Raw genomic sequence first — 14194 nt, 5'->3', positions numbered from 1 at the left:
AGGAGAATCCCCATATGTACCAGTGGTGATGCCACCACTGTGCTGCTTCTCAGTGACCGTCGAGTCCCAACTAACCGCAGAGAGTCCCTGGCCCCAAACACAACATTATCTGGTGGCCTGCCAATGCCACCTCCTCCAACAAACTCCTCCCAGAGTATGTTGATCCCATGTACAACCATTATATGTTGATAATCCCGTGATCCCATGTACAACCATCATACCAAAACAACCTAGGGAGTCTGTCCATAAACTGGTTGGCCACTGGTGCTGACTGGGACTCCCCTAACGAATGTGTCTGCTCAACCACTAGGCCAACTACACCACCACAGTTGTAGTCAACCGACATATCCGGGGAATGATAGGTAGTCACACCTAGATCCCAATGCCATTCTGGGCTTCCAGTATCCGCAATGCCTGAAAGATCCTGCTAAGCTTCACGTTAGTCCACTACCATCTCCATAGCCCACTCCACCGAGTACCAACTCAAAATATCTCGCCATCCAACCCCAAGAGAGGGATTGAATGTACGAACTCCCGTACATAGGACAAGCCCTCCATCTTGCGAATGCTACTACCTGGCGTCGCTAATGTCGTCTCATCTCATCAGCCTAGTCAACACATAAAATATGTCGAGGTGGATCTGCCTCTCCCTCGGGTCTCTCCAAGGTGCAGAGGTAACCTACTGATGCTACAAGCCCTATCTATGTATGTCGGAAGAGAGCTACTCTGATGCTCTAATGTGCACTCTAGTTGTACCATTAGGGAATCCAACCATTCCCTAACGCGAGTTAGTTTGGTCGTTGACTCAGCACAAACAACTCTCATGCCCTCCAAATCCTCATTTTGTTGTAGAATGGCCTCTCGCACTATTGTGGCCTTCTCTCTCAATGCTAGAAGGTCAGCCTAGAACTAATGAAACTACGTGGGAATCTATCACCTACAAACTCTATCACAGCTCTGGATACCTCAGCAACTGTCAGCGTCTCATCCATGGGTGGCACCTCCTCAACACATGGCTCTATGTGTGTAGGCTCTATCCTCTCCACCAAGGTGTCAACTGGGGATATCAAAGAGGTCTCTAATAATGGTGAATCCTGCGCCACACCAGGTATATGGATGTGCTCCTCACCAGGTACAATTCGAGTTCCCTCTACTATTTCTCCCCACAAGTTCAAACTCTCCTAACGGGTACAAATTCCCTTTAGAGTGGCCCCCACATTCCACTTGCACTTTGATTTATTACCCTTTCTAATGTTTGGAAGCCTTCTTTTCCTAAAAATCCAAGTGGGGTCCTCCTAATCCACCTATCCTGAGTTCTAACGCCAAAATATCTCCCGATGGTCAAAATTGTAAAAATGGAATTTCTTCTTAACCATAATAATTAATTGGGAACATTACAACTGGTGCCATTGGAAATAGGTTAACTAGAAGTGCCATAGTTGGAAAAGAAATTGAGAAAGGTCAACCTATTGAGGTCAATCACAGTAATTGTCAGACTTATGTGTCACCTTTGACAGAATATATTCAGAATAAGATAGGGCATACCTCAGATTCTTCAAATTTTTCATTTGAGCATTTTCAAGATCAAGAAAATCTACATTGGTCCCATTATTAGCATCACAACATGCTAGAAGCAAAAGTAAAAAGAAGAAGGAAGAGGTTCAATGCATCTGGTGGTCGGGAGCAACTCAATATTGGGATAAGTCAAAGTTCTAGGATTTTCATAATTCGGCATGGAACATCCCTACCTGAAAGTTGGCAGTGCTCAGTATGAACTTTGTTGAAGACATCTGATGCCATAGGGAATCTTTGTATACTATCTCTAACCGTACTATCTTAGATAGGATTTCATTTCTATCATTAGTTTATATTTTATGCTTTTATCTTTCATGTGTTAGAATAGGTTTTCTATTCCAATATATATATATATATATATATATATATATATATATATATATATATATATATATATATATATTTGATGATGTATACATGATTATTTTGATTTTGAATGGATATCTAGTTGATGTTACTTCGTTTTCTTGGATACAGGATTTTGGATTCTCACATTCCTTCCAACGAAGCAACGTGTTCCCAAGTATAGCCAGATGTTTACCACACTTTGTCAACAATCTAAGAAGTAGAGGACAAAGCAACAGGTCAAATTTTTTTCAAATCAATGTCATCATTCAACTTCCAATATTATCACTGTAAACCCAATTTTTGCAAAGTTTATTGTAAATTATGCTATTATGACCATTGAGTCATGTAATTGCACCTAGGTAAGCTTATGATTTTGTCAAAGGATTTCATCCTAGGAAGTTTTTTAACCTCCCTGAATTATGTGTGTTTGTAAACATGGATAATCGGCAAAGTTTTTCTTCTAGCTATAACCCCAAAGCTAAGGTGGAATTTTTGGCGATGCCTTATATGACTCCTAGTGTTTATCGAGTCTATTGTAAAAGTGTGTTTAGGAATAATTTTAGTGCATGGTCCCTCATAATTAGACAACATGGCTAAATTATTTTATTATAAGCACACTTGGTTTCATACTAGATCATATTGTGTCGCAGAATTGGGTAATGTCTTGAGGGTCTATGTCTAAGGGTTGAATTAATTTGTAACAATTTAATTAAAAAATATTTTAGTGCATAGTTACTCATAATTAGACACCATGGCTAAAATATTTGAGGGTGGAAAAATAATTACTCCCCTCTAGAGTCAATTAATTAATTTTTCTCGAAAAATTAAATAAAAACCCTAATCTAGAAAATTGATTCTTTTTGAGTAAAATATAATTAGACAAATTAAATTCTCTCCAAGTGGAAAACAATAAAAAATTCGTGGGTCAAAAGGAAAATAATTTTTGGAGGTCCTCCATCAAGGGAAAAATTGATATTTTAAGAAAATATGAGCTCTTCAACCTTGGTGGTTAAGTCAAAGTCAAATTTTTGAGGAAATTAATCCAAAATATTAATTTTTGGATTAATAAAAAATGGTTTTTAAAATAAATTCGAATTTTCCTCAAAAAAAAAGAAATCGATGATGGATATTAAAAGAAGATCAAGTTGTTTTTGACGGACGAGAATATTCTGACAAGGATCAAGCCAACTGGTTGTTATTTCCACTTGGAGGGGTTTATTTCTCTCTCATTCTCTATATAAGGAAGCCATGGAGCTCCTATGAAGTATATTTGGATAATCTCTAGATGATGTAATTTTGTAACGCTTGTGTTGAGCCTTGCTTTGCTAGAATCATTTTTCTCATAATAGAAATACTTTGGTGTTCTAGTTCATGGTGTTCTTCTATTTGGCTAACTTGTGGTATGTGCTAGTATTTTATTTGTTTATGCTCTATATTGTGCTAAAATTTCATGATTGTTATTTCAGTTGTTGGTGATAAGAACATTCTATTAGCATGATTATCTTTACCTTAGGTGATATGATTCACCCCATGATCTAATAACTATTTTTTCAAGATTAAATAGATATCTACAGGTATACTATCCCTTGGGATCCAAGTTCACAGAGTGTGGGAAGAATCAACCTTGTTTGGGGTCCGAGCTTTCATTTTGATGAATTATTTTGCAGGAGTGTTTTGGCCAGTGAATTTTTCGAAGTTATTCATCCATATTATCTATTCTAAATTCTTTAAAAAAATTCTCAGTCTCTTTCTCTTGTGCTATAACGAAATCTATATGCTAAAGAGGGCAAGATTTATTTTGTAAATATTGAAAATAATTGTGAGTAAATTTTCTAACCCTTGTATTTTAATTTTTAATTTTGTATAGTACTTGGGGTTTTGGGAATTTTTTCTATTCATTTGTGTAGGTGAATTTTCAATCCCTCAAAGGAGTTCAAATTTGTTTGGAGGAACTAGCCATAAGGCTAGGGTTTCTAGGGTTTTTCTCCTCCAACGCAAGATGTCTAGCCTTTTTGAAAAATTTGTTCACAAGGGTGGGCTGATCCAAGCACTAGAAGCCTAAATCTAGCCTCCAGAGGCCCAAGAACCTCAATGCTTAGCCAAGGAAGAGAGCCTCTGACCTTACAAGGTAAATTTTTGGCATTTTTATGGTAAAATTGTGTTTTAGCTAATTTCTTGTGTTTTTGCAGGGGTTCAAATGTCTTTCGAGGCCTCCTAGGCTTAGCTGAGGGCTTTCCAAGCCTTACGGTCATCCTATTACCCTTTCCGCAGCCTCCTTTTTCCTTCTTCAGTGAGTTGCAGCCCCTTTTCACCTTAGCGTGAGCCAGAGAGAGGGCCTCCTCTAGTAGCCGTAGGCCTTTTTTTGCCTTGATCCCTTGTGTCGTAGGCCTGAAGGGGCTCTAGTTCCTCTTGGCAGCCCTTTCTGGACCTTTCCCTTTGGGCCACAAGAATTTAGGCCTTTTCCATCCCCCTATCTTCCTCCCTCAGGCATGTCACTGGCCTAATAGGTCTTCTCCTAGCCACTGCTGCCTTTCCTTACCCTTTTAGGCTTAGTGTTACCCCTTCTAGCCTCATCGCTGCCCTTCCTAGCCTTCCTCTAGCCCTCATTTAGTCATAGCACTGTCGTCACTTGGTTTGGCATTGGTATTTTGCACTAACATCTTGTTTTGCAGGCTTCCCAAGTGGTTTTAGATTTAACTTTTGTGGTTGCAGGTGGGCAAGCTCATTGGAAGAGTTTCATTACCCCACCTAGTCACCAACAAGGCCATAAGGCCTAGTGGTTTGCCTTCTCAACCTTCTTTCTCGTCACTATTTTGCGTTGCAGCATTAAGATACATTATTGCAGTGGCATTAAATGCCTAACATTGGCATAAAAATTAACTAACAGTCACCTCTTATCATTGGAAAATAATTTGCATTGTTGGGCTTATTCATTGCTCGGCATTGCTTGGCATTTCTTATGATTTTTTGACTGTTGTGATCATTGGTGTCTTTGCTGCCTCATATCACTGTTGTATCTCATTCATTGCACTCTTGCATGGATAAGCATTCACTGTTAGCAATCTCATCTAAATGATAAGATACATGTGCTCTCATTAAGTCAATATTCTCAATCAGAAGATAAAGGCTCTAATAATTGGTTTACTTGGATTGAATTGGCATTTCTAGCATAATACAAGCCTGCTGCCCTCATAAGTCTGCTCTTGCTCCTTTAATGTCATAATAACATTGAGCATAAGTTGCATAAGTGTTTCTAATTGCAAGTATTCTTTCATTGGTTATCAAATTAGTAAGTGTTTTGCTATCTTCCTTTCACTGACATTGAAAAACATTAGTACATTATGTTAGTCACCAAGATGGTCACGCTACTACAACAAGACTCCTCCAGAATTTGGCTGATCCTTCCCCAAAAATCTCCAGCAAATGATGGTGCAAGGCTCTCTTGGAAGCCTCAATAAGATTTCTACTCTTTGCTGGTCACTCCAAGCAAATCGTACTCCTCTCCTATGCCCAGGAAGCTGCAAGAAACCCCCACTAATTGCCTGAAGGTGATGTTGAACAAGCTCACAAGGAAATCGACTTCCCTCCTTGGGCTGGCACTCAAATTCCACCGAAGAAAGGGGTGAGAAACTCGCTTGAGAATCTCGGGTGCAGACTTGGCTCAACAACTCAAGCGTGCTAGGTGCAAGTAATTATCAAAATTTCAAAAGCCCCAAACTGATGTGAGTCCCTTCTATTTATCTTTGGGTGCCTCTTCCTCATGTGGGTCCCATCATCAAACTCATTTCCTTCCCAAGTAGCTCGAATTGCCAAAGTGGAGCATATTTCCCAATTGGTGGCGCCCACATCCCACTAAGAGTTCGATTTTGCCTTTTTCCCTTCTGTGAGTGCCTTCATCAATAAAAAATTGGAAGTGGGGTCCTCCAACCCACTTCTCCTAACTTAAGACCCAAAATTGTCAAAATTGTACAAAAGTTATATTCCACCCAGCAATAATTGCTAAGTGGGAATATCACTCAGATCTAGACGAAGAAAATCAAAATTACATCTAATCAATATATCACAACAATAAGATATAAAGTGGTTCAAGCCACATGTACAATAGACAAGATGAAATAGAACCCTAAAGTGAGATCCTCTCCTCCAAAGAAGGGTAAACATGCCTTCAAGGTGCCACCTCTAGCCTCCAAAGGCTCTAAGAGCATGAGATGGTCAGCGTTCCCTTGAAGAAGTGTGGTCCAAGCCTTAAGGCATGGTGATGTAGTACCCCAAGTCAATAAGTATCCAATGTCTAGTCTCCCAAGGTGGAATGACCTCATGGAAAGGTGAACAATACTCCAACAAGTGGGCGGCTCCTCCAAAAGGATCCAAAAATGGTGTGATATGATGCTCCATTACCTCCAAAATAGATCTCAATCGCATGCCCATGCCCATACCTCAAGTTAAGGTACACCCATGAAGCATGGGAGTCATTTTTCAAGTCAAACATTATAAGTAAAACCCACAAGTTGGTTCTCAAATCAGACACATTTGTCTTCATGTTGTTTCCTTTATGCATATCCGAGTCATCGTAAGTGCTTTAAGTGGATGTGGCATCATCCCTTCAAGCCTTGATCCTTCAAAATCCTTCAAAAGGTGATCCATCCACATCATCAACATACCCCAAGGCTATTATAGTCCTTAAAGAGATAGGTAGGCCCTTACAGATGATGAAAAACAGCTCATAAATGATGAAAAAGGAGAGCATTCAAGCATCCTCAACATCGTGTCATGTCCCTTCCTAAATTAATTTGGAACAAGAGTAATTATTGTATTTTGGGGCCAATTTTGGACATAGTGGGGCCCATTCGATTTTTATTAGGAGATTAGAATTGGAAGAAGATATTTTGTTGTGGTTAAATTACACAGGGGGCCCACCCACACTAGGGAAATATGCACTCCCTAGTTCAGTTTGCATGGAGGCGGTTAAGTGAGGGCCCACGATGGAGATAAAATTGGAGGGAAAAATGCTCCATGAAATCTATATAAGGAAGGCAGCTCTCCTCATTTCATTCATCGTTTGGCATATCGATTTCTCTTTCGTTGCTCGAGCTGCTTACCCAAGTCACTTATTGTTCAGCATGAGTTCTTCAAGCGAAGCTCACCATTTCTTTGGGGGACTTCGAGTGCCACCCTATGAAGGTTTTTCTTCATTCTTCCAAAGGAGGGATTTCGTTGTGATTTCTAGTAGTTGCATCCATCTTCTGGTGGTGCGTAGTACTGGAGCATGCAATGAAGAGGAGGCCGAGTTTGCTTGTGGTGGCTTGCCATGGAGTTTGGTCGTGAGATTTTCTAGAGAAGAGGCCTAAGAGATTCGTTGTCATCTTGGAGAGTTTGGGAGTTGGAGGAGAGTGCTTCTTTGCAGTATGATTTTCGCACTTCCTGGGCCAACGCAGAGGCAGCACTTGGTGCACACATGGGAGGTAGACTATTAGTCTTTGAGGCTGAAATTTGTTGGGGAAATTAAGGGAAGCATTTGTGGAAGAGATTTATTCATTTTCAGAGCTTGGGAGGAGGATTTCGTTGGTGTCCCTTGCAGGCCATGTTCTCGAGCAGTTTGGAGGGTGTGGGGCATATTGGAGGTCAATTTTGGAAGGTCAAAATCCAGCCAAAATTTCTGGGTTTTTCTGGGTTTTGTGAAAGGAGTCCGTGGTTAAAATTTCAGAATTTTCTAGGTGATATTCAGGTGTGAAATCGTCATTCTTATAACAGGGCGAATTGTCAATAACTGGGGAATTTGCACCAATTTATGGGTTCAACTTTGGCTTGGAGATAAGTCAAACCCTTTCTGGGTTATTCTGGGTTTTTGACAAGGATCCCAGATATGAAGTTTCAGCATTTTTTGAGTACTGGAGACGGGATTTCTTGCAGTTCCTTTCCAGCGAGCAGTGCAGTTTCTGGGGACAGTGCAAAGCATTAGAGGAGCAGTCATTTCCAGCTTCAAGATTATTGTTTTATCACCTGGGTCCTGTCAAGCTTGCCCTTGAGACAAAGTCCTGGTGCATTTCTCCATATTATTGTACTTGCTCCATTTCATTAATAAAATGGCTCAGCTAGTTCTCACTTCTAGAGTTTTGATGAACATTTGTTGATTGTTTTAATTCCTGTGTCACAAATCAATTTTGTTTTGCATATCACTGTTTATTTAAGTTTGGAACATTACACATGACATGTGTAGCTAAGATCCATACGTGCACAAATAGCCCCATAGTGCCTCACGAGGTGTGATCATACCCTTGATAAGGGTGATGTGCCTCGAAAAACATGAAAATGCCAGGGAATCATGATGCAGTTGACTGACCAAGGAATCTCATGCCATTCCCGCAAACTGTACTGTTCGTAAAAAATGCATGTGAAAGCCTCTGCCAGAAAGAGGGGTAATAGTGTGTAAGATGATATGTTATAGGTGTGTCATAGTGCATTTCTAAAAATTTCAAAGAGAATTTTATGTGGTGCCATCCATCCACAAGAATTGAACATGTATATACACATCTTTATGCAAATGAAACTGTGGCAAGTTTGAATGACATCCTCTGCATATGTTAGCTTGTTGATTGCTTGCATATTTTTGTTTCTCTTCACTTTCTTCATGCGGTATTACAGTCATGGTAGAGTAGTCAATGACAATTGGGGAGTGTAAGACAAGAAAGTTCTGCCACCCTTGTTCTGTGAGAGCAAGTATATCTGGCATTTATGTACACGGGATAACTTCTGTGCTACTTGCTTTGTGGAATTTATTGTACATTCAGCTTGTTCATTTGTGGGAGAATGCTCAAGTGAGGAAGTTCTACTTGCAGTAAATACTGAAAAAGATATGAGGTCCATTTAACATGAGTTAAGCTTTACTGATCTAATCAAATCATTTTATCAAAGGAAAAATATTAGACAATGAATTTTATCTCCTTTGGCTTCCAATACAGATTTAAATATCGGATGTAGTTTGTAGTTCTTGAATTGGATCTCAAGCTGCAATCAATAGAACTTTTGATATCATTTTAATCTCTTCTTTCCTTTCATATTCATGAGACGTTCAAATTGAATGCCATTTAGATTTGATCGAAGAGTTCCATCTGTAACATGCTAAGCATTTTCCATTTTAATTCTTTCATCAGTCCCTTTTGTGAGTCGAAAACATTATCATCTTTAACTTAACTAAAACGGAAAAGCAATCTTAATTATATGAAATGCATTTTTATGCAACTACAACCAGAGTTGAAGGGTTCGGGTGAAATTTCAAATTCAATATCAAAATATATTCCGTATCTCTACTTTTATAAATCCCAAAGATGAAGAGAAGGTAAATAGCTGATCCGTCTCTTGAACACTTACATTGAACCTCCTCCCGCTGGGCCAAATGATTTGAAAAGAGACATTCCAGTCATGGCAAGACCGTTTGCAACTCCTCTTTGATCTTGGGACTGCCATAAACATGCAAACGCTGAATTCGAGCTCAAAAGGTAGGAAAGAGATATTCATATGATGTGTATGTTCATTTAATAGCCAAATCTCATAGTTGTAAACCATAGAAGTGTATACAATGTTTCCAAAGGTAGATTAATATTTTCACACGCTAGTCATATTTGAGTGTGGTTAAAAGAGAGATAGAGCATACCACAGAATTATTGAGGAGAAGGAAAGTTCCCGTGAAAACTGTCACCTGTTTAGAGCACATAGTTAATGTTTTAGATTGCAGTGCCCATAACTGAATATCCAAAAGTGACACAGTGATAAAACAATTCCTCAACAAATTTCGGAAAACATGCAATAGTGGATTATGTTCAAGAAACTAGATTGACGACTAGCGATGCATAATTTTTAAAGCATTTCAACACCATACACAAGTGAGCAGTTATTCCGAGCTCTAATTATATTAATAAATGTAATATCCTTCTTATTGTACTCCAAGTAGTATAATTAGGTTTTCATATGACTTGCACCACATTTTGTTTTTGAGAACAAGGAAGAACTAGTTAAAGGGATCTGTGCATCTGTATTTCTCAGATGATCTGCGATACCGCGATGATCGTGGGATTATTGGGACCACACTTCCTAGCAAAGGGTGTGTTCGTTGTAATTGGTCAGATTGTTTAAACTCTGAAGAAAAATGTTTACTATTATGCTAATAGGCATCCTCCCTATTAAAAAGTTGACAGATTAATCTTTCTTTTAATACAAATCTTTATCTTATGGCTATAAATGAAAAGATGCTGGCATATTCTTGGTATCTCCTATAAATCAATAGATGAAATCTCAAATATTAACTAGCTTGCATCTCCAAATTTATGTTTACCTTTTCACATTTACTTAATACAATTATGAAATACCATACAAATTATCAAATATCTAATAACCCCACGTGAATACATGTTGACCTTTTCACATTTACCTTGTACAATTATGAAATTATCATGCAAATTATGAAATAACAAATGAGTATCTTGTGAATACATCGGTCTATAAAACTAATGATTGTCGAGAGTCATTGATTTTAAAAAGGGGAAATGATGCCCATCAGTGTATGCCACATATACATATACTAATGTGGTTGTGCTTGTTTATACTATGGAATCTAGGAAGACATTTTTTTAGTTTTGTAATCGCTATTTTAAAAAAGGTACAAGGAAAGCTAAAGCAAGAAAGTTTGTCATAAAACATGTAAAATGGCTATCACTCCTATATTTAATTTCATATTAATAAGGTTCCAATATTGTAGTTACTCATCGACCTGTTAATGCATTTTAAAAACATATCTTTATAATACTGTTTTAAGGATTTTCAGAATTATTTTTTAGGAAGAGTTTCTAATTTTATTCACAAAATGTGGCAGATAATATACAATAAAAAGAAGTAACCTCAACAGTTCAGTAAGTTATAGGAAAGGAACTTGCAAGATTTATAGATTTTATCTCTTCTATATGCCAGTTATAAAGCCTCACCATGTCATTCACATGAAGAAACAATTCTCAACATTCATATATCATGAGAATAAATGAGGGTTGTGGTTTGCTTGGGAATCTGCATGGACCATACAATGCACTCCACTTCGAGACAATTTGCATAAGCCTCATCAGATTTTAAAATATGAAATATTCTCTTGAATAATATCGTGTTTGGGTGGTTAAATGAAAACTATCCGAGGCATTGACATAATGGGATGAACACTGGATGCTGATCTCCAAAACACACTTTGCTTTTAAACAAATGGCATTTTTTTCGATTTACTATCCTGTAAAGCCTTACTATGGCAAGAAAGTATTTGCACCGAGTTTTAATAATCAATACAATATATTAACATTTAGAGTAAACAAAAGATTTCGGCATGCCTCTTGTAATCTCGATTCTCAAATACAAGAAGGTTTGCCAAGAATGTAAAAAATCATCAAGCTTACATTCATATGTAAGCAAGACAGCTTGGAAGATCCATATGTAAGCAACATGTTCACCCATTAGTTTATTATAACACATTTGAAAGAAGGCATTTCAAGACGGACACATGAAAATGGAGAATAGGGCATGGTTACCATGACCTCAAAGACTATGCTTGAAAGTCATGAGGTTAGAACATGAATAATGCGATATGAACTCTGAAGTCAACAAAAATGAATAGCAAGTCGTCTACACTAACTACCCAGACAGTCTATCAAGCGTAAGATATCAATGGAGATTTATAATCATGCAATGGGCAACTTAAAATATCCATATGTAAGCAACGTGATCACCAAGTAATTGGTCAACAGGGCCATTTCAAAAGATCCATCAGTAAGCAACTTGGTCATCGACTCGCTTATTATCACTCATTCAAACAAGGCCATTTCAACATGGACCCATGAAAATGGAGAATGAAGTGTGCCTATCATGACCTCAAAAAGATCAATCATAAAAGTCACGACAATTGCTCAAGTCAAGTTGGAAACGTTAAAATATAACTGAGGTCACTTGAACACTGAAATCAGTAAGAGGGAATAGAAACTATCCACATGAATATTTTTTAAATCAGATCAAAGAATAGCTCCAATGTGGAGAAACTTTTCATTTAGAACTAAGCATCATATCTTGAATACAATAATCAGCTGAGAAGATTGTATATACAACTGTCATGGCCCGAGTTATCTCAACGACAAGATTATTCTCTTATTGGTTCATAGAAATTTCAATTTTAAACTTTTCGAAGAAAAAAATTAGCATACCAATAGTCCAGTTTTCAAGGGAGTAAAATACTTACAGATAATACATTTTTTAACAAGGATGCACAATTAATAACCAACCAAAGCAAAAGACCTGATAGCTTAGGTATAAATGGGTAGGATGCCAACACTGGTACAGTTAATGCCTGCATGTCGATATAGTGTGTTATTTCTGTGCATTCAGTATTGGAACATAAATTCTCTATATGAAAATATAAGCTTCTTACTATATAGATACTGTTAAAATGCCCAAATTTACGTCTAAGGAAATATCTAATTAGGAAAAAGGATGAGATCATACTGCTGCTATGCGGATGATAGGAATAGCTCCAATAAAATTTGCTATGGATGGGAAGATGAGAAGTTGGAAGATCAGTACCCCGACACCTCCAGTAAGCAACATGTAAAAACTGTCATTGGCTATTTATCCAGATATGTAAAAAGAAAGTATAAAACAATCATTCAGATATATAAACTATAGCAACAAAGTAAGCATTTGAACCTTTTTTGACCTAATAAAATGGAAATTTTGATTTCATCACGCTTTGCAAATGAAGCTACAGATCCATTGTAAAGTTAACCACATTTCTAAGTGTCTCCTTAATAAAAATACAGTCAATTTCTAAGTCCAAATATATTCTCATTTCCAGATTAGTAATACCTTTAAAATTGACTCCTAAAGTCCATCATCCAAGTGGTATTATCAGCCACTAGTCTATTAACCTATGTTGGAGGGTATTTAGTGTAGAGAAGCCTCCCTTGGCTTTGTAGAAGTTGGTCTTGTTACCGCTCAAACTAGCAGGGGGCCTAAAAGGGGCTCCTAAAGGGACAACTGCTAGATCGAGGGAAACAATGGAAAGTTAACCCACTGTCACCTCAGCTAAGACTCCTTACTCTTTACGGACTTTTGACTGATGGGTGGAGACCCGGTATATGGAAAGTCACTTGTGAAGTATGAATCAATAAATGGATGAGAAGTGACCTTAATGATCCTTTTCCTATAATGGGGTTGAGAATGGGGCTTGCTTGCTCTTCAAGCAAGGTACAAAGCTTTCTAGGAGGAGGAGGTGAAGATTTAAGGGCTAGGTTTAAGGAGCGTGTCTTGCAAAGGAGTTTCCCAATCCCTAAAATCCTTATTGGACTTGGTTTCCCAAGTGGTTCTTGAAGAATTAACTTTTCAAAGGTATGAGACCACACGGGACCAAGTGGACCCATCCTAGGTTAAGGGGAGGAAGTTTAGCAACCAATGATGATTTTAACCCAAACAAGGAAGGGGAGAGGATCAAAACAAGAGTTTTCACTTAGATGTGTCAAATTGATCCTATGAGGGACTAGCCTAGGGAACACGAGAGAAAATTTTGATCTCAGAGCTAGGGCTTGGGATATGTAATGTTCTCAAGTAGGGATTTAAGTGATATTCTAAACAAATAAACGATGTAACAGCATAAAATTAAAAGCATGCATTAAACACCCATAAAAACACTGTGAATCTAGAACTGTCAAGCCATATATTATCAAATCTGAGAGCATAGGTACAATATAAATGCAGTGGTGCACTTGGGCTTGTCTCAAGGACAAGCTGGACCAAACCCAGGTGATGGAATGGCCGAGATGATGGCTGTTCAGTTGCTGCACCACTCTGCACTGCGTTGTCCTAATGAAATTGTTGATCTACTAACTTCGACCTGCTGGAAGGTGCCCAAAAACTACCCAAAAAATTTTGTCCTTTCAGTCTTAGACTCCTTGGACAAAACCCAACAACACCCAAAAGGGAATTTCTCTGATTTGGACTTTGGATTTTTGGCCTCCTTGGAGCCCCTCTCCGGCTACTGCTGCCAAATACGATTTGCAGGAAATAGCCTGCAAATCCACCTAAAAACACCCCTCAAATGTTGGTTTCAACTATGATAATTGATTCCTTGCTCCCTGGATGATCTTTTTCCCAGATGCCTGCTCTCCGAAGCCCCACGAATTTGCTGCTAGAGGTCACTGTGCAGTTCCTTTGCCCAGAAATGCGTACTGCTATAATCACTGACTGGTTGGCTGCA

At 38.2% G+C, this 14194-nt stretch overlaps 1 protein-coding gene across 1 annotated transcript in view; it reads right to left on the bottom strand.

Annotated features, from left to right (window-relative positions):
- Nucleotides 1-14194, bottom strand: part of LOC149167286 (protein ZINC INDUCED FACILITATOR-LIKE 1-like) — a 588984-nt gene that overhangs the window by 96669 nt on the left and 478121 nt on the right. The window contains exons 12-15 of the mRNA XM_089431495.1: nucleotides 12448-12533; nucleotides 12185-12292; nucleotides 9575-9619; nucleotides 9292-9380 (exon numbers count right to left, since the gene is read on the bottom strand). Of these exons, the coding sequence (XP_089287621.1) occupies nucleotides 9292-9380; nucleotides 9575-9619; nucleotides 12185-12292; nucleotides 12448-12533 (328 nt within the window). The remainder of the gene's footprint in view (nucleotides 1-9291; nucleotides 9381-9574; nucleotides 9620-12184; nucleotides 12293-12447; nucleotides 12534-14194) is intronic.

Source organism: Pinus tabuliformis, chromosome 5_1, assembly GCF_031772625.1.
Source record: "Pinus tabuliformis cultivar Carrire ecotype Pingquan chromosome 5_1, CPIR1, whole genome shotgun sequence".
NCBI classification, from domain to species: domain Eukaryota; kingdom Viridiplantae; phylum Streptophyta; class Pinopsida; order Pinales; family Pinaceae; genus Pinus; species Pinus tabuliformis.
This window is presented reverse-complemented; position numbering and strand designations above follow the sequence as displayed.